A 20,810-nucleotide genomic window follows, 5' to 3' on the forward strand; every position below is an offset into this window, starting at 1 on the left:
AAATCACTGCCAAACCACCTGTGCAAAGCAGTAAAAGCTACTTCACTGTGTCGACTCCTGACAGAATAAGCCGAACAACAGTTTCAACACTAGGAACAACACTAATAGTTGCCTAATATAAGTGTACATGCAGATATTCTCTCAAAAAAAGGCAAAGACTTCACTTTTACTATCTAAATGTCCAGCATTGAGAGTTTGTTAGGATTTTGTATTAGCCAATAACATTGTATTAACAATGTAAATCTTCAAAAGTAAACCAAGTACATCACCTTTGATCTTTTGAATTCCGTTCAGTTTTCCAATCTTCCCTTCAATGGTGGTGACGCAAGAATGACAAGTCATTCCTTCAATGCGCAGCTTCAAAAGTGCTACTCCATCGTCTTTCTGCTTAGATGGACTAAGAGTTTGGTCGTCTGTAAGCGTTACACTTTCCACTACTTTACTTAGCTCCTGTGGGGAAATCAGGGAAGGGGCAAAAGTGATACTGAGGCCCTTCTGGGAGGGGTTCTCACAAACATCCAGAATTCCTTTGATCTGTGAAAGCTTCTCCCGAGCTTCCTGAAGGGCTGCAGGTCCCAGAGCCGATGTGGGGATCAGCTGGGTTTCTGTAGATACTGCTGTGGTCGTGCTGCCATCTGGTAAGCTTGATTCAAAGCCCATGTCTTCAATAGCCTCTGACAGGGACTCGGGGCTCTGTTGACCCTGGTCAAATATCAGGGTGGCAGTCTTCTGCTCCAGAGACACCTTCACATAATTATTACAAAAGCTTGTTAGTGGGACAGGATGAAAAGCTCTTAGTCTTTGAAAGTCTTAAGTATATTATTTCTGCATGATGACCCCTTAGTTCTCTGTCTTGAACAAGAAAAAGACATGTGACACACTGAACGGATCACCTGACTGGCATAAGCAGAAACACACAAACTAATGGAATTTACAAATCAGTTCAGAGCTGAAAAGAGACATTTTTAAGCATGAGAACAGCAACTAGTTATTCCATATTTTGGGGAAAAAAATAATTCACTCCTGACACAGCTAACAAAGATCAACAAAAACATCCAGAATTTGAATCATTTCCTGTTATTGGAACGTTTGCATCGACCTGCTGTCACAGCCTTTGCAGAAGGCAGAGCATGTCTGGGACACACAATTACATCAACTTTCCATTAAACCTCAGCCTGAGGGGTAAACACACAATAATCAAAACAAAAGAGAATCTTCATTTGCAATTAAGCCGTCTCTTTTAGCAAGTTTTTTATAGTAAATCAAACTGACCGGACCCGAGGGGTAAGAATGTCAAATTAATCTAAAAGGACGACGGGGAAATCTGGAGAACTAAAAAAAAGCCATGGCATGGCACCTAATTTTAAAATACACAAGTGTGTAAAAACAATTGTAAAAAACACAACAGGTCCTGTCCTCATGGGGAAAGTGCAAACAAAAGCTTTTTAGTCAGGAAAACAAATAACTGTATCTCAAAACAGAACTAAAATTGCTCAGTGCCAAGTGCTTATCTTTGCATGCAAACACTGCACTTACCCTTATATGTATGACTCCAGGAAGAGACCCAATCCGCTGTTCTATGGACTGAACACATGATCCACAAGTCATGCCCTCCACTTTGAGAGCAACTGAACACAGATTCACTTTCTGTGTCATTATGGTTTTGGCTTTGAAAGAAGAAAAAAAATTTACTTCATTTTCGGTTGAGTGGTTAAAAACAGGACAGGGTTTTCTGACATTTCATTCATTGTTTAGAACAAAAAAATCCCCTGCTGTAAAACAGGAAAAACTGGAAATGTTAGGTAAAATTTACACATGACATTATTTGTTACCTTCATAGAAATTAAGAAGGTGCCATCGAATGCGTGTTGTATAAAGAATATAGATTTAAAAAGTGAAAGAAAACAAAATAATAAAATAAAAATCTTACCATTAGTTTCTGATATTGAAATAATCCTTTTGGCTCACTTACGATAGCCTCGGGCTACCCGACCAGGAAGTTCTCAAACATCATATTTTTATCCTAAGATACAGTAAACCGAGTAAAAACAATTCACCCGGTTTATTAAACAGCTTTAATAACATCGTTGTTTAGCCGTTTTCATAAACTTCAGCTCTAAACTTCCTCCTCTCATGCCGACGACACCAGCCGGCGACTGAGCTCTAAGTATGGCAAGCGAAAGGTATCAAAAATCTTCATCCTCTCGCGGCGACTGAGCTCCAGGGTATGGCAAGCAAAATAAACAAATAATCTTTACTCTCTCTAGCTACATTCACACTGAAAACGTGTTGTGCAATTAAGAACACACTACGTACAATTTCATGAATTTGCATTTAGGAAGCGGCAGGGAGGGGCTTCTTCTTCTTTTGTTTTTCTATTGTTTGCTAGTTTTTTGTCACCCGGAGTTGGAAAAGGCTTGGTGTGAAATGTAATTCCGGCTGGGTACAAATGATTAATTTCTCCTTCATGATTATGTTTATGACAGTTGACACTTCTCTATTTTGAAAAGGACAATATCCACACATCACTATCAAATCGGAGTCCCTGATTGGTCAAAGTTCAGCTGTTTGACGATCAAGTAGTTGAAAGTCCAGCTGATTGAACTGTTGACTGTATATACAGGTCTGGACTGAATGACCCATCCTCCCTCGCATTGCAATAGGAAGTAACGTACATCTGACTTTAGTAGACTGGGTGTATATTCCTAAAACAGCTGGCCAGACGTTTATAAGAAACAACTATCAATTGGAGACAGGCTTTCATTCCATAGCAGACAGAATGGGGATGGCTAATGGTTTTATTTTGCTGGGAAATTTGGTCAAGAAATGTAGACAAAACCAAATGAACATTTCAGGATTTCTTGAAATGACAAGAAAATTGTACTGTTAAGATTAGCACTGACTGAGAATGTTTATTTTTGTCTTCGGTGAATAATCCTTGTTAAAACTAATACTTCTATTTCGTTGTTACCTTTCTTTGTACCTCCACCAGGCAACCGTTTGCTTGTTGCTCCTTTTTCTGCAGCCATCTACTCAGTGTCACTAATCTGCTTGCGGCATTCTCGGATGCATTTAGGATCCACCCAAAATGTCATGCAGATTCCTTTCACAGCTCACTGAGGATATCTGGTTCCAACATGGCAGCTGACTGTCTTCACTTGGTTGGAATACAAAGAAAGTAATTTTCTATGGGTAATGTCACACTCGCTCTGTCCAGTTCTCTATGTACAGTCAATGGGTTGAACTTTCATTGTGTGTTAAGTGTGGTTAGTATGTAGAGACCAAAAATTGACTTAAAAACTTGAATAGTGACATGTAAATGCAAGGGTTTAAACATGGAAACTTGAAATACTAATGTTTACAAAGACTTTTCATTGAAAGTAGCTGCAAGTTGCCAAGGCCAGAGTGAATGTACAGTAGCTTCATGTCAACATGACCACACAGGGACTGAGCCACAGCACCATCTTCAGGTCAAAAATTGACATGACAGTTTTTTTTTTGCAAAAGCATTTTATTCTAAGGCACACAATTTCCAAGATCTATGCAACAGAGCAAACATGGACAGCAGGAAAAGAAATCCAAAGTCCTGTGGACGTTTTAAGAAAGCATTGCACCAAAAAAAATAACAAAACTTTATATGGCAGGATGTGACTACTACAGATGGAAGAAAAGCAGCAAGATAAACCGATGTCCTATCAAAGGAGTTTTACATTTTGGCTTGAAAAACATACTGCAAACATATATGGCAGTAAAGTCCATGACTGGAATACAATTTCTTTGTATTTGTTGTTCAGTAACATGTTCAGCCTGTAATGTGTTTAAGGCTTTTTTGATCAAAGTAAAATCCTAAAAAACACAGATACAAAGACATTTGACTTACTACAAAAACACTGTCAAACATGTCTTATATATATATATATTTGCAGCATCATAAAAAATACATTGGCCCTAACTTCTGTGTGCAACAGACAGCAACACAATCACTCATGTGACAACTTCAAAGGTTATCTTTTCTTCAAGGGGATATTATTTTTAAACTTCACTTTTTGGACTATAACTAGTAAATAGAGAAATCTTTGGGATTTTTTTTTTTTTACTTTTCCAAGTTGAGTTTCCAATGTTACTTGTCCAGTTAACATCTGCTACAGAGGCTGTGTTCTGCACCACCACCAGCTTTTAGTTTGTTACGTAGCGTCTTTGGGATGACGATCCTTAGTGTGCTGAACATTTGCACAGTGAGCCATAAACTTCAGAAGACAGAAAATCCAAACTGGCGTTTAAATTAACAAAATCATCACAAAGGATAAAATGAGAAAAAAGATAAATAATACTTTTATAAATATTTCTAATCAAGATTATACAACTGTGTTTCAACTTCAAGGAATATTCGTAAAAAATATATATATATATTGAATGTTTTTAGATCCTCTCTCTGCTTCATATCTTTGGACTGATGTTGACGATTGTAAAGGCAAACGATTGAAGTTCCAGAGAGGACTTTTCCTTTATTTCCTGTTCATGGACACCTCCTACAAGAGGCTCTATGATAGTGAATGATTTCAAAGTGTTAAGAGCATCACTGCAGGCAGTTGCCTTCATAAAGGACAGACTGCAGCTGAGGTGCATGTGATCAGCTGCATGAGGTAAAGAGGCAAACATGCTTTCTTGCAGTAAAGGAAGCTGATCTGAGGCACAGAGAGCAGATGGATGAGCTTAAATCTGTAAGACCCTTTCATTTCTGCACGGAACAATCTCTGTTTCAGCATTCAAGTCCTCCATGGCAGTGTGCGCTCCATGTATTCAGCAGAACTCCTCCTCACACACAGACTCCCCCACCAGCAGTGAGTGCTTGTCGGGCTCATTGAGCGCTAAACTGTTGAGCGATTGTTTGTCTGAGCGTAAGGAGTTGATGGAGGCGCGGCTGTAGTTGACGATGCGATCCAGCAGGCTCAGTTTTGGGGAGGGACGCCGCGCGACTCCCATGCCGATGTGAACGCTGACGTCAGACAGGCTGCTTTGTCGCTTGTTATGACCAAGTCTGGCCTCCAGCTTCTCAGCTGTGGGTTTAGTGTAACTATAGACAGGAGAAAAACAAGTCAAAAATATAGCAGCTAAAAGGCTGAAAACCAACTTCAACTTTCTTCTTACCATTTCAAAAGAAGAGAAGACACGACTACAGACACAGAGGAAAGCGCCATTGCAGCAGAGCCCATCCACGGTTCTAAGACCAGACCAATGGGCAGGAATACTCCTGGAATAAAACTCATCGTTACTACACATAACTTTAGAAGAAGTTCTGCTGAAATGTATTCTGATGCACTAACCGGCAGCAATAGGAATTCCAACCAGGTTGTAGATGAGAGCAAAAACAAAGTTGATCCGAATTCTCTTTACCGTCTTTTTAGAAAGATCAATGCTGCCAACCACATCCAGCAGGTCGTTCTGGACAGGAGACGAGATGAACGTTTTAGCATGAAATCCCATCATAAAGATGAATAAACTTAATTCACTTAAATTCAATAAAAGAAAAAGTAGGATCAAACAAAATGAACCTTAACATGTTTTGTCTTTTGGTTGTGAAACACATCAAAAGATGAGATATGTTGGGGGAAATGTCTCAAGGTCTTTTTTTTTTCTTTTCCATAACTTAAAAAAAAAAAAAAAACTTGAGGTGTGTAAGGAGCTGCATAACTTGCCTATTATTTTACCAAATTTACAGTAGAGCAAATAAGTCTTTGCTGATTTTTTTAGGTCTTCCCACTTAAGAAGAAATGGAAAGTATTTCATCCCAATGGTAGATTTATTTTAACAATGTGAGATAGAAAATCAAGAAATCAATTAATTTTTTTTTTAATAAATTTGTTTGCATTTCATTAAGAGAAATAAGTATTTAATAATTTAATCATAACAGTTTTGGTTCACAAAAAACAGACTCTCCTACTCAACCCGTCACTTGAATTGAAGACACCTGTTTGAACTAATCTCTAGTAGAAGTTATTTGTGGAACAAAATTTCTCCTGATATGTGCAAAAACATGATCATCATCTGAGCTCTGTGCTGCTAATAAGAGTTTTACCACAAAGTACTAAGTCTTTCCAGTAAGAAGGTTCAAATACTTTTTTTCTTTTACTGAAATGCAAACAATTTTATATCGATTCTTTAAAGTGGATTTCTTGATTTTCTTTATCTCTCTGTTCAAATAAACCCACAATTAAGATAAAAGACTTGATTTCTTTTCAAGTGGAGAACCCTACAAAATCAACAAGGGATCTCCTCTATTGTATCAGATGAAAACAAGTAAAAGGAGATTTTTCACTTTAAATATTAATGTCACTCAACAGAAATTAGACTTTTATTTTTTACTTTTTTGTCCTTTTGTGGTTTCCTGTCCTCACAGGATTCAAAGAAAGTTCAAATGTTTGAATCTTTATCCTGATTTCTTTACCCTGATCAAGACCACGTCTGCTGCTTCTATGGCCACATCTGTTCCGGTTCCTATGGCGATGCCCACGTCAGCCATGGCCAGAGCAGGCGAGTCGTTAACGCCATCTCCCACCATGGCCACTCTCTTTCCAGCCTGCTGCAGCTGTTCCACTTTGGCCACCTTGTGGGAAGGCAGCACCTCAGCAAACACCTTTTTGATTCCTACCTGGAAGACGATCATGAGAAGACTGGATGTACTCAATGTGCTATATTTCATATAACATGGATAGAACATTTTTCTCCTGTCTTTAAATGAGGAACTTATCTGGAGATAAAAAAAGACATAATCTCCCTCTGTCTGTGCACGAACAGAATAACATCAACAATCCTTTAGGCAACCTTCATACCTGCGCTGCAATGACCCGAGCTGTCTTACTGTTGTCTCCAGTCATCAGCACCACCTCCAGACCCATGTTGGTCAGCGTCTGGACTGCCAGCTCAGCCTCAGGTTTCACTGTGTCAGCTATGGCTATCATTGCACACAGCATATCTGTCCACAAAGATAATTTTTTAGCAGCTGTTTCTTTATTTCTTAAGGTTTCATGTAAGATACAGTAAACTCACTGTTCACAGCTACTAGAACAGCAGTGCGTCCTCTACGCTCATGCTCCGTCATGGCTTCATCAATCTCTGCTGTGATTTCCAAGAAGTTTCTCCTCATCCACTCCCTATTGCCAATCAGGACGACATAGATGTCTGTTGGAACTGAACCTGCAGGACAAGCGGAGAAAAACGTTTAACATTAAGTACAGTATTATTAGAATGGTAAACTGACTGTTAAACCATATGCTACATACTCAGTGGCTGTGGATCCATGATGAGTGGATGGGAGCTGCTGGACGTCCGTGTGTCACTGATCTGAACGAGCACGCTGTTGCGATGGTTGTTGTCCTCACTGTCACTGTCGCCCTGCTTCAGCACTGTCTCCGTGTTGCTGACCTGACATCGAACGCCACAACCCGGGACCGCTTGAAAGTCTGTGCACGTGCCAAGAGACTCTGTGCCGAGCTCCTGCATAAACACCGTTATAAAAATGTGAACTCTAATGACTGTGTGACAGTCCTTAAAAAGAGTAAGAGGTGTTAAACCTAACAGAGAAACTAACCTGTTTGCAGTACTTGGTGATAGCTGCTCCTAGAGGATGTTCACTGTTGTTTTCGGCTGTGCCCACAATGGCCAGCAGACGAGAGAGGGGCATCTTGTTCCCCTCCACCACTGTTTTGACTTGGACAACCTTTGGAGCTCCATATGTGATGGTGCCGGTTTTGTCAAACACCACAGCCTGGACCTGCATACAAATATAGATTTAGAAAATTCTAGGACTTAGTCTGACTATTAAAGGTGTTTTTTTTCTGATTATTACATTTATATTTGGTTTCTTGCGGTAAAGCGTCAGATTATAACAAACACACCTTATGCGCCATTTCAAGAGGCTCTCCTCCCTTTATCAGAATGCCGTTTTGTGCTCCTACCCCCGTGCCCACCATCACAGCTGTTGGAGTAGCTAAGCCCAGAGAACAGGGACAGGCGATGCATAATACAGTTATAGAGGCCTGGAAGGCGAAGCGAATCACTGCCTCGGCTGTAGAAATGCTCTTGTCATAGCCCTGCAGAGAGGAAACAGGTCGGCTTTAATCGCAAACTAAAATGACGCACAGCAAATAAAATACTCAAAAAAACATAAAATGAGATTAGTTAGTGACATTTGTGTGAAAAATATAAGAATGGATTGTAAAAAGATAATGACTTACTGGAAAGTATTTTGTGACAAGAGAAAAGTCCAAAAACCCAATAATTATCCAGACAATCAGTGTAAGCACAGAAACAGCGACAATAAATGGCACAAAGTAGCCACTGATCTTATCTGCATACTGCTGGATGGGGGCCTAAAACAGAAAACACACATTAATTTAACAGCTGCCGTCAATGCTGATATGAAAGGTCCAGATGTTATACTCCACAATCTACCTTTGAAGTCTGAGCCTCCTCAACGAGTTTAACAATCTGCGACAGCGTGGTGTCCATGCCAACATGAGTAGCACTGACCAGCAGGGAGCCGTTCTGATTAATGGAACCTGCGATGACTGTGCTTCCTGGCTTTTTTGTAACTGGCATGGCCTCACCTGAAACCACAAAGAAACAGCTGATCAGAGAAACACTACAGGAGTTTTCAGTGTTGGAAAAGGTAACACTACTCTCTCTTGCTCTACTTTTACATCAGAGAGTTAAAAGTTTTAAATATTTGCTGTCAGGTAACAATTATGCATTTAATTTATCTCTTAAAAGAACTCTGCAGAGCAAATACATGTAGATGCTGCAAACTAAATGGTGTTGAACAAATGATGTTATGTTAGGTCATCTGTGATACAATTTGTGATTGATTTTATACATTTATTGCTATGAGATTCACAGCTCTGCAAATAGTTAAAAAACAAAGGATTGTTCAAATATCAGACTCAAATGTGCTTCAGACAATGCTTTAAATCACTGATAAAACATACTTATATCAGTAATGACTCTTAATAGCATAATTTAGGAAGATGATACTGAAATTATGACACTAAAGTATTAGATCTAATCCATAACGGCGTCCAAGTTAAAGACCTAAGTATCAACATTTGATCAATTTCTAGTTTGATTTTGATGTGGATCAGATTTAAGAGTAATCAGAGTGATACGGTTTAGATGCATCAAAAAAACATAATGTCTGTTCATGTCACCTGTGATAAGCGATTCATCAGCCATTGAATGTCCCTCTAAAACCCTCCCATCAACAGGAAACTTCCCTCCAGGAACAACTTTCACCACATCACCGCGCTGCACCAGCTCAACGTCCACCTGCTCCTCACTGAACATACAAAACATCAGGTTGAGGCACATTCAGAATCTTTATGACTTGTCAAAACTGAAAAATCATGCAAATCTTTCGTATTTTTATGGTGTTGTATACACCCAACTGCTGCAATTTGCAGCAATAAAAAAAAAAAAAAAAAAAAAAGTGACAAGTAGATGTACCTGAGGATAACATTATCGCTCCCAAGAGTGACCACTGTCGCTTCTGTTGCTTGTAAAGACATTAACTTGGACAAAGCTTCAGAAGTTTTACTCTGAAAAACAACAGATATTATATTTGATTTTTATTCTGCTCAATCACATTAAATTAAATATAAAAAAAAACATTACAGGCATATACCTTAGCAATCTGTTCCAGCCAGCGACCCAACGAGATAAACACAAAAAGCATTGGAGGTGTGTCGAAAAAAGTGATGGGATTGACCTTTGCTTTTTCCGCCATGGCCACTATTAAGACGACCAGCGAGTAGCTAAAAGCTATTGAAGTAGCTAAAACAATGAGCACATCCATGTTTGCAGACTTGTGCTTAAGTGCTTTATAGGCTTGAATGTAGAAGTAGCGACCTCCAATAAACTGAGAAGACAAAAAAAAAGCAGAAAGTGATAGTCCAACTTGACATGAAAAATAGCATGACAAGCATCTTCATTTAGCTTTACCTGTACAGGCACACAAAAAATGAAGGAGAGAAGGTTCATGATTGAAAGGCCGGGGAAAAGCTGTCTTTCCAGGAACATGGTGGAGTGGTAATGGTTCCGGTCCTCGACTGTAGCGTTGTGGTGATGTGAAACGTTCATTTGGTGGTCCATAACCATCATGTAGATCATCATTCCCATCACAGGAACACAGAAAACCAGGCTTACAAGGAAAGATTTCCTCCATCTGGGAGAGGGGAAATAACTGAGTCAATGTGGGAATTATTAGACACAATGCAGTTCATATGTTTGCACTGTTAGCATTAAATATTCAAAAATGACAACAGCTTGCATATTTCAGTAGCTCAACTAGACCCAAATTTGTTTCCAAGAAATGCATCAAATAAAAAAATAAAGTGATAAACTAATGGTTATAAAAAAGCTAAAGAGAAAATGTTTTCTTACTGCCGGATCTCTTTGCTGTGGTCCAGATGACTGGCAGATCGATCTCTCTTCACTAAAGAAGCTTTGAATCCCAGGTTCTACAAATAAACATTCAGTCAAACTTCACATCCTCACCATGTGGGTTCTTTAGAACCAATGTGAAAATCAAATGTTGAGAAAAAAACAAAGCAATAAACCTCAATCAGCTTGATGATGTCTCGTGGTCCTAAAATCTCTGAGTCAAACTTAACGTGTGCTTTGTTGGTTGCTAGGGCAACAGAGGCATAATCAATCCCCTTTTCCTTCATGAGATTAGATTCAATTTTGTGAACACAAGAGGCACAAGTCATCCCCCTGATCTGAAAGGTAGAAGCAATGAAGAAAGTGAAAGATATTTTTTAAAAATACACGAAGAGCAAAAAAGTGCCCACTAGTTAAATAAAAAAGCATAGCACTGCCTCACCACAAGCTCCAGGTTTCCATTGGATCCTTCATAGTTCTCCATGACAGAAGCTGTAAAGCCCAACTCTTTCACACACTCAACTATTCTCGGAGGGTCGATGACTTTAGGGTTATAACGCACCTCTGCTTTACTGGCCATTAACGCTACTAGAACAAAGTAGATCCCTGCAGGAAATTGAGGTAATGAAGTAAACAAACAATTCTCACTGAAATAAATTAAGATTTGTTTGGTTCAGACCTGGTTCGTTCTTAAGGTTTCGCTCGATGTTTGACACACAGGATGCACAGGTCATCCCTCCAATCTGGATGTAACATTTAGAGTGTGTTTCCTCAGTGGATCTTTGATGAGCCTCTTTGTGATGGTCTTCATCTAACTCCTTCTCTTGATCAAGTGCTGTACTTGCAGATCTCACAACATTGGGCTCAAGCAGAGAATTGGTCTCTATGACCAAAATAAAGTAGCCAATTTTAATTGAAGGATGTCATAAGAACATTAAAATCAGTTTTCTGAGATTTATGGTAACTTATGGACACAGACAACTCTATAATAATCAAGGTAAATGTCATCTCATTAAAAAAAAAGTATTTTACAACTTAAATATTTAACTTACCAGGTAGAAATGCATCAAAGCCCATGTCCTCTACTGCTTCCCTCAGCTCCTCTGGGGAGGTCAGGAGGGGGTCATACTCAAAAATCCCTTGGTGATTTGCCAGTGAGACCTGTGCTGATACCACCCCTTTTCTTTGGGAGATCATACCTTCAATGGACTGCACACAGGAGTTGCAGGTCATCCCTTCAATGTGAATACTGACAGTAGATACCAGAGGCTGGGTAAAACAAGGCTGCAAAGATGCAGGTTTGGCCTGAGTTACACATGCAGACAGTGCAGGTGTAGAAGTCAGCGGGTTAGATCCTGAAGCTTCAACCTTAAAGTTTCCTGGAGGCAGTGCCTCAATCGCTCGCTGCAGCTCAGTAACTGACACCTTGTGAGGATCATAGCAAATTGTAGCCTGTTCTTTCTCAAGAGAGACCTCCACGGATGAAACACCAGGCAGCAATGAGACGTTGTCTTGAATGTTCACTACACAGGAACGGCAGTGCATGCCTTTTACCCCGAGTACTACGAGGGTTGTGTCTATGAAGACTTCTGTCTCCTCTGATGGGTCTGAAGGTGAAGTCAGTGTTGGTTTTTGAGAATCAGCAAGTCGCTCAATGTCTCTGATGGACAACTGCAGCGGTTTAGGCTTGGACTTCACAGACGCCTTAAATCCAGCAAAAGCTATTTGCTCAATGATGGACTGGTGGGTAATGAGGTATGGCGTGTAGATGATTGTGGCTTCTTTAGACTCCAAAACAACTGTAGGGAGAACATAAAACTTTGTTAAACACAGGAGAAAAAAAAAAGTCACATTTTAATTTAAAGTATAAATGTACTTAATTTTTCTACTTTGATTTGTTTACTTTAGTTTTACCATTTAACTTATTTAAGATTATAAATAAATAAAAAGTAACAAAATATCTAAAAAATAAATAGATCTCTACAAAGCTGTAATCAAATCCTTGGATATTTATAAATTATTACCAGGCTAAAATAAATTTTTCCTATGGACTGAAATCCTTAAATGGAATATGTGTCTTCGGCATATATAATCCTATTTGTTATTAATTCAACTGTATCATTCTAAGGATTTTATGAGTCATGGTCAAATCTCATCAAGGAAGCTCTCAGGGGTAAACCTAAGGACGATCATTGCACAATGTCATGGCAGCAGTGAGGTGCACCGTTAGGACGTGCTATACCACACGACATGTAGTTTTAACAGTGAAGAACCATGTCAAATAGGGATTAGATTACAGATTAGATTAGTTTAACAATGTAAATATGTTGATTTTTATCAAGCCAAGTACATCACCTTTGATCTTTTGAATTCCATTCAGTTTTCCAATCTTCCCTTCAATGGTGGTGACGCAAGAATGACAAGTCATTCCTTCAATGCGCAGCTTCAAAAGTGCTACTCCATCGTCTTTCTGCTTAGATGGACTAAGAGTTTGGTCGTCTGTGAGCGTTACACTTTCCACTACTTTACTTAGCTCCTGTGTGGAAATCAGGGAAGGGGCAAAAGTAATACTGAGGCCCTTCTGGGAGGGGTTCTCACAAACATCCAGAACTCCTTTGATCTGTGAAAGTTTCTCCCGAGCTTCCTGAAGGGCTGCAGGTCCCAGAGCCGATGTGGGGAACAGCTGGGTTCCTGTAGATACCGCTGTGGTCGTGCTGCCATCTGGTAAGCTTGATTCAAAGCCCATGTCTTCAATAGCCTCTGACAGGGACTCGGGGCTCTGTTGACCCTGGTCAAATATCAAGGTGGCAGTCTTCTGCTCCAGAGACACCTTCACATAATTATTACAAAAGCTTGTTAGTGTGACAGGATGAAATAAAGAATCTAGCATCATTTTTTTTTTCCAGATGGCATTTTTTATTGTAACATCTGGTATAAAAAAAATTGTGAGCATGTCAACAAAATAATTTTTGTAATAGCTTTTAATAACGCAGCTTTAAATAACTTCCTCTATTTAAAAAAAAGAACTTCAAAGCCATAAAGCTAGTAAACCGAGTCCATAGTCTCTGAAAGTTTAAAGCACGTTTTTTCAGCATGATGACCCCTTAGTTCTCCGTCTTGAGCAAGAATAAGACATGTGACACACTGAACGGATCACCTGACTGGCATAAGCAGAAACACACAAACTAATGGAATTTACAAATCAGTTCAGAGCTGACTGCAAAATAAACCAAAATAACACGAAAAAATATTTTTTTAAGAATGAGAGAAGAAACTGATTATTCTTTATTTTTCGGGAAAAAATGATTTTACTCCTCACAAATTGAATAAAGATCGACAAAATGATCCAGGATTTGAATCATTCTTTAAGTTGTAATCATTTCCTGTTATTGGAACGTTTGCATCGACCTGCTGTCACAGCCTTTGCAGAAGGCAGAGCATGTCTGGGACACACAATTACATTAACTTTCCATTAAACCTCAGCCTGAGGGGTAAACACACAATAAACAAAACAACAGACCATCTTCATTTGCAATTAAGCCGTCTCTTGTAGCAACTTTTTATAGTAAATCAAACTGACCGGGCCCGAGGGGGTAAGAATGTCAAATTTATCTGAAAGGACAACGGGCAAATCTGCTCAGAGAATTTAAAAACACAATTTCACACCTAGTTTTAAATAACTGTTTTACAATTGTTGTCAAGCAATGATTCTATAAAACACAACAGATCTTGTCTCCGTGGAAAAAAGGACAAACTAAAGCTTTTCAGTCAGCAAATGAAAGAACTGTAAAAACAGAACTAAAATTGCTCAATGTCAAGTAAAATGCTTATCTTTGCATGCAAACACTGCACTTACCCTTATATGTATGACTCCAGGAAGAGACCCAATCCGCTGTTCTATGGACTGAACACATGATCCACAAGTCATGCCCTCCACTTTGAGAGCAACTGAACACAGATTCACTTTCTGTGTCATATTGGTTTTGGCCTAAAAAAAAAAAATTATTTATAATCAAGAGCACCATTTTTATAACAATAACAAAAATAATCAGATCTTGTTGCAGAATAGAAATAACTTCGCAAAAAATGTAAATAAAAAGAAGCTCAATTAACACAAAGGGACAAAATATTACAGGATTTCTACCATTTTAAAACAAAATTCCCTTTCAAAAATAATTATTATACCAGTAAATGTTATTATTTCACAAGTAATACAGTCCTTATTGATTATTGATTATAAGACATCATTTAGTGAGAAACTATTTTATTTCCATTTGCAACATCCAATTACAAAAACAATTATTATGATGTTTTTAAACTTTTTTTTTCCCATCTAAAAAAATTTTTTTTTAAAGAAATAGCAACAGTAAAATGCAGTTAAAATCTATCTACAGTATGTCTCCTATAATCTTTTGCGTAATAAACAAATAAACAAAACAACTTAGACTAATCAAGACAATAGACTAAAATAAAATACATTTTTAAAAGGTTGGGAGCTTTATTTACCTTTTAGCACAGTTACGGACATATAAATTAAGGCTTTTCCTTTCTTTAAACAAAGACAGGGGGGAAACACATCACTGTTTTTAATCTATTTTTTAAGAATGTCTAAAACAGCATACAAGACTACAATAAACAATGTTCTCCAACTATAAAGCTAATTTTCTAGAAGCTCGGTGTTTATAAAGGCATTATTTCCGAAGAGGAATTCACCAATTCACACCAAAGCCGTGTCAACTAGTGGGTAACTTGGCCGTTTATTTATCACTAGAATACATTTGCTTTAAAGCAACAAAATTAAATGAGTGAATTAAAATTAGGATAGAGTATAGCAACATAGTTTAAAAATATAAATTTCAGCACCGGCTTGTTGTCACATTGAAAACACTGGATGCAGGTCAGCTAAGTTTACACAGAGAATCGTTTTCTTCTTTAAATATATAAAACTTCGTCTTTTTAATGTCTCCTCTGTAAAATATAACAAAGGCATAAAGGAAGAAACTAGTAAACCTTACCTGTACTTTTAAAAATGAAAACAATCCGTCTTCTTCACGCTAGCCTATGGGCTGTTAAGCTAGATAGAGCTAGCAAGTTAGCTAGCATTGTATTTTCTTTTTGTTTTTCTTATCTCAAAATACAGTAAGTCAAGCAAGTACGTTTCTCCATCGAGTTTACAAGGTGAAACAGCTGAAACGACTGAAATAACATCTTTATACCGCTGCTTTCATAAGCACTGGTCTTAGTTTTATGGAGGAGGCTAGCAACTGGTCAGAAAGGGCGGAGTTTGTCGATTCAAGTCACGTGTTACCCTATTTTTTGTCTGAAGGGCGTCCTTTTGGCAGCGCGCAGCTACAGTAGTGACTTGCAGCAATTTTTTTTGAAGTATTTCTTAAATTTAATATCATAGCAAAATATTATCATTTTTATTATTATAATTTCAAAGGATGTATTGGTTTTGGGTTCGTAATTTGGGTTTTAAAGGAAAGAGATTTCAAAAGCCTGTAAGTCTAAAATAAGGGGGTAACTGGCTTTTATTTTCCCATAAATAACTTTTTTTCCCGGATTCTTCTGTTCCACCCTGTCATCTTCACCCTTCCATTTACCACAACAATTCATTTTATCCTCTCATTGTATCCTCCCAGTGAAAACACACACAACAAGTTGACAAAATAGCCAGAGTGAACACTACAGCCACTGACAGTACTTCTAAAGATACTTGAAGCAACTTCACACAGAGCTTTAAAGTAAAAGTTACTGTTTTAATTTATCTTACTTTTATGTATTTATTTATTTATTTGTTTTAACCTAATGTTGGTGTTCATTTTATATAAAAGTACCACCTGAAAGATGAAAGAATCATGCTTGATTGTGATTTAAGAGGATGTAGGGTAGCACTCCTTGAGCAGCAGAAAATAGAAGACTGTATTTGTTTAGGATGCTCAGGTCCTTCTTAATTTTCTACAAAAAGTTATGCATCTTCCATTCACAGCTGGAGACATGGGCAAGGGGGAGCAAAGCCACCCTAAATGCTGTGACTGCCACCTGAAATGTGATGATTCGCAAATATTCACAATCAGCAAAAATGCAATTGCACAAAAAAAGAAAGGATAAATAAATAAATTCAGCCTAAACAGAGCACAAACCAGTGTCTGGCTTGTGCCTGTCCCCAGCCCGGAAAATGCAGAGGGTAATTTCCTCTGTATGAAACGACGGGGACAGAAAATCAGAACCGGGTAAAGAAGCTGGCTTTGAGCTAAAGATTCTTCTGGATGTTTCAAGCTGCGTTAACCACTAATTATGATATGAATCAAATTGTTGTTAAAATGAATTGTTAGTACCCTATTGATCTTTAATAGTTAAGAGTACAAGTTCCTTAGCTCTAAATCTCTTTGTTCTACACAAAAGTGTCCAGCAGACGGATCTGCAGCACCACGTCGGTGCACACAAAGCTGTCTTTAACACACTGCTGCATGCTGCAAAGAATCAACAAGTTACTGAAGGTAAAAGAGGGTTAAAAAAGATCCCCCTCTGTCAGACATGGACACAGTAACACACTGACCTACTTTCCCAGCACATGCACGCATTGTATCTGATCACAGATTACAAAAACGTCCTGGCAGATGGGGGCATGAAAATAAGCAAATAAAGTCTAAATGGCCAGTGTTTTATTGTGCATAAACCTGCTAATCTGTGAGCAAATTTGACATCTTGGGTGCAAGCTATGTTTTCTTGCACTCACGTGTACAGCTGGGCGGCAGGCTGTCGTTAAAGCCCCACCAGCTTATTACCTCATGCCCCGAGTCAGCAGCAATCTTTCTCCAGTCGGCTATGACCATGGATTCAGCTGCACACAACCTGTGGAGCCCAAAATCCAGGGAAAACAGAAGGTTTTAAGTATTCGTATGTGAGTAACTCTAAATTTTCTTCTGAGTTTTATATAAATTTGCATTGCATTTCATGGTTTTGAGTCTGGGGAAAGCAGGCGAATGAATGTAGGATTGTGGCTCTGTAATAATTCAACTAAACATTGATTGTTATTCCCTTATTTTTCCTTTAACATGTTTATGCTCAAATCAAAGCAGTGGTACTGGACAAAATATGTATCTGTGTTAGCTAAGTGAAAATGAAAGTAAACTAAATGTTACAATTTTTGCAGCAAAATCTAAAATATTAATGCTATTTAAATTATCTGCTTTCATGCAAAAAAAAAATGTCAATATAATTTGCATCATTATTTAAGCTTTTTCCAACAGATCTGATCACTTTTTTGGGCTTAAAAAAGTTGAGAATTGAGTCTTTACCTAAGTAAATTTCTAGAACTTAAATCTTCCTTCATCAGACACAAAATCTAAATTGAAGGAAATTTTCCTCACATTTGTTTATGAAGACATCTGACACTCACTGTTCATATAAATCGTAAGTGGAACATTTTAGAGAAAGTTATAAAAATGAAGAAACAAATCACACTGATGTTTATGGAAAAAAAGATGTTCATGAAATTTAATTTAAGACATATTTTTAACAAAACAAATTATTGCACATTCACAAGTATAATCTGTATGATTTTGCTGCTGTGTTTTTACTGAGTAATTATTTTGGTGAAAAAAATGCTATCAGATAGTGTGGAAAAAGGTCATGAAAGAAGAGATATAAGTTGATAATGTTAATGTGTTAGCAAATAATTCAAAAATTCAATAATCCAAAAAGTCAGATATTAAAAAATGAAAAACATTTAAAAAGTGTTAAAAAGTGTATATAGAAAAGTGAAAACTGATTTTGAACACATGAAAAAATGAAACTGTTGTTAAATCTGGAGCTGTGATCTTCTCTAATTTGAGTAATAAACAGTACTTTATTCAATTACATCTGAGGAAAAACAGCATTCACCTCAATGCTGACGTCAAAAGTTTTTTTGCTCTGTTGTATCAACAACCTTTATCTTACCAAAAGCTGCCTTTTCTGCTGTTTTAATCCAGGTTCTGTACAACAGAAATGCTCTAAAATCAAGCAGTCGCCTTTGTGGCTCATTCTCCAGCTAACTTAGGATGCACATTTGTCTCAAAACTATGCAATGAAGTGAGGAAATGCTAGTTTGGTTGCTTGTTTCTGTGTTATTAAATGTTTAGTTGAAAGGCCTTTATGTAAAGCATTTTGAGGAGTGTGCTTTTGTGGGATGAAGCACAAAAATTACATTATGAGTCTAATCTATAACTTGTGTTTTGAGACCCATCTGCATTGATCCAGCTATATTTTTGTCACTTCTGTCGTCTATGAGTCAAACTAATTATTGTCTTTTTTTTTTTTTTTTTTTGCAAGAAGAAACTGAATAAATCAAACATTTTACACTCCATGAAGAGAAAATAACTATTTTTATATGATTAAAATATTCTTTGTTTCCAAGCCATTCTTCTTTTTAGTTGTTAATAACAAAATAGGGGAAATCCAAATTTTAAGGAGATCTCTTAAAAATACACAACCATCGTTGTCAGATCATGATATCAGGTCATTCCATTTACAAAATGATTTTGGAGAGCATGCAAACAGATCCACTAACGTTTTTTTTCTTGTTACCTGGTACCACCAGGTGTTAATGATCAATTGACTGATTAACATCTAATGGCCAACACCTGTGAGTGCGGCTCTAAGAGCTATTGTTCTATGTTTGACTTGTATGGCTGACAGGGAAACCATAAGCCGTTGTGCTGTAAAGCTTTGTTCATTTCTGGAGTGAAGCTCAGATTGTGCCAAAAATATGATTTTGTGTCCTCTGTTTATGTACTGCAGTACTGTTTTCAACCTGAAGATCAAGTCTTGAAATCATAAGGAGTCTTCTTTTAGTTCTAAGTTCTCTACGGCTGACAGATGTCTTCCCAGACAGTCTGGAAAAGAGGGCACACAGCCTAAATCCAGTGTCCTAGAGGAATGAACGTCTTCAACGTAGCGTCTTGTGGTGCTGTTGTTGCAGAATTTTTGTGTTGAGTAAGGATTCTGTTATAACAGTTGTATAGTAAATGGGGTGAAGACACACAATGCTGATCTCTGCATTGAAGGAGTAACTTTCAGTGCTGTGGGTGGCCTCTCACTCAATGATAAACACAAGGTTAAAAGTACGGTGGCCCTGAAGTGCAAATCACTCAATGCAGAAACATGTTAAACAACACAACAAATATTTAAAAAAAAGTAAAATAATAAATAACATTTTTGAAATCCAAACAAAATTCTAAAAATCAAAACACAGCTCTGAAAAAAATGAAAGAAAATAAAATGAAACGTTTTGGAAAACAAAGGAAGAAACCAGAAAAGGTAGGAATGGGACATCGCTGACTGGATGTTTGTCCATCATTGCAACCGCATGTTATTAGACATGAATTGATATTGAGCATGCTCCGTATGAATCATAAAACTTTTATTAGTTTAAGAATATCTTTATTTCTATAGCACTTTTCCCAAAAAGAATCTCAAAATGCTTTAAAAAAGAAGCATAAGATAATATCAAAACACAAAGGTAATAAAATAAAATTATAATGAAAAAATAAAAACAGTAAAAAATTGTATAATGTAGTAAAACAAGGACTTAAATCAACTGAAAGCTCTCCTGAATGAAAAAACTGAAGAAGCATTTGAAGAAACTCAAACGTCATTATCTTATCAGAGATGTCCAATAATGTCTATGCTTCTTCCAGTTTCTTATTATTTCATTTTGATTTCCAGAAATTACTTTTGCTTTCTGAAGCATTTCATTTTTATTTCATTTCATTTCATTTTTTTTAATTGGTGTCTGGAATTTTTTTTCTTTTTCTTCCATATTTATGATTTGTTTTTGCTCTTTTGAATTGTTCTTGTGATCTTCTATATGTTTTTGTGTCGAGTGATTCTTTGGTGTGATTTGAGCTTTAGAGCCACTGTGGAAAATTGATCTCAAAGCAGAGTAATATCAAGAGTAGATTTACATTTCTTTGTGTGAAACAAAAAATGATATTCTCCAAATGACAGTTTTGCAAAATAGGGAGCGATTAGCAATCACACTGATTATTTGTGTGTTGTCCGTGCCAGAGAGACCGACACAGCCATGGAGGATAAGCTGGAATAAATGTTGGTTGAAAGATAGTTTGCAGGTAGAGCCTTTATACTGCAAAATAAATACTTTAAATTTTCTAAAATATCTTGTCTCTTTAGACTCAATCATCCAAGAGTTAAGATTATCTGTGAGATTTCTTTATATGAGTGAAATCTTTTGGAATAAACAATGAACTTTTAGTTTTTTTCACTTTTTACTGTTCTTTTTTTACATACCCCATAAATGTATGTTTCCTACAAGCAAAGCACTTCTTAAATGTGCACAAACAGGCTTTAAAATTGCCACAAAAAAGCATAAT

At 37.3% G+C, this 20,810-nt stretch overlaps 3 protein-coding genes across 6 annotated transcripts in view; 1 reads left to right on the forward strand and 2 right to left on the reverse strand.

The window, feature by feature from the left end:
• LOC112153602 (copper-transporting ATPase 1) overlaps positions 1–2,198 on the reverse strand; it is an 18,189-nt gene extending 15,991 nt beyond the window's left edge. For 2 of the 4 annotated variants that reach the window (XR_004948576.1, XM_024283945.2), the window contains exons 1-3: positions 1,931–2,182; positions 1,537–1,667; positions 270–744 (exon numbers count right to left, since the gene is read on the reverse strand). Coding sequence is in view for 3 of the 4 variants with exons in the window: in XM_024283945.2 (XP_024139713.1) it covers positions 270–744; positions 1,537–1,656 (595 nt within the window). In the remaining variant the exon portion in view is untranslated. Of the gene's footprint in view, positions 1–269; positions 745–1,536; positions 1,668–1,930 lie in introns of all 4 variants that reach the window. The other 2 variants (XM_024283947.2, XM_024283948.2) reach the window with 2 other exon arrangements.
• Positions 2,199–3,490: 1,292 nt separating this feature from the next.
• Positions 3,491–15,741, reverse strand: atp7a (ATPase copper transporting alpha). Its single transcript, XM_024283950.2, has 23 exons — positions 15,450–15,741; positions 14,291–14,422; positions 12,790–13,264; positions 11,487–12,233; positions 11,114–11,317; positions 10,877–11,040; positions 10,611–10,772; positions 10,435–10,511; positions 9,994–10,216; positions 9,677–9,910; positions 9,499–9,590; positions 9,204–9,331; positions 8,452–8,606; positions 8,235–8,369; positions 7,896–8,090; positions 7,589–7,771; positions 7,281–7,494; positions 7,048–7,194; positions 6,831–6,973; positions 6,446–6,649; positions 5,325–5,442; positions 5,149–5,251; positions 3,491–5,074 (listed from the first exon to the last, which is right to left on the reverse strand). Exons 2-23 carry the CDS (start codon positions 14,408–14,410, stop codon positions 4,801–4,803), a joined length of 4,497 nt encoding a protein of 1,498 aa, XP_024139718.1. The 5' UTR covers positions 14,411–14,422; positions 15,450–15,741; the 3' UTR covers positions 3,491–4,800.
• A 1,185-nt stretch (positions 15,742–16,926) lies between these two features.
• The window catches only part of fbxl3l (F-box and leucine-rich repeat protein 3, like), a 7,143-nt gene continuing 3,259 nt past the window's right edge, over positions 16,927–20,810 (forward strand). Inside the window, exon 1 of the mRNA XM_024283657.2 lies at positions 16,927–17,338. Within this exon, the coding sequence (XP_024139425.2) occupies positions 17,226–17,338 (113 nt within the window). The 5' untranslated portion in view covers positions 16,927–17,225. The remainder of the gene's footprint in view (positions 17,339–20,810) is intronic.

This window comes from Oryzias melastigma, linkage group LG10 (genome assembly GCF_002922805.2).
Source record: "Oryzias melastigma strain HK-1 linkage group LG10, ASM292280v2, whole genome shotgun sequence".
Classification (NCBI taxonomy): domain Eukaryota; kingdom Metazoa; phylum Chordata; class Actinopteri; order Beloniformes; family Adrianichthyidae; genus Oryzias; species Oryzias melastigma.

Excerpts from the sequence above, each read along its gene's own strand:
- atp7a (XM_024283950.2), bottom strand. The coding sequence starts at position 14,410 with ATGACACAGAAAGTGAATCTGTGTTCAGTTGCTCTCAAAGTGGAGGGC. Across the intron at positions 11,041-11,113 it reads AAACCTTAAGAACGAACCAG|GGATCTACTTTGTTCTAGTA; the intron begins GTCTGAACCAAA and ends AATTTCCTGCAG. Across the intron at positions 5,252-5,324 it reads TGGAATTCCTATTGCTGCCG|GAGTATTCCTGCCCATTGGT; the intron begins GTTAGTGCATCA and ends GTTTTATTCCAG.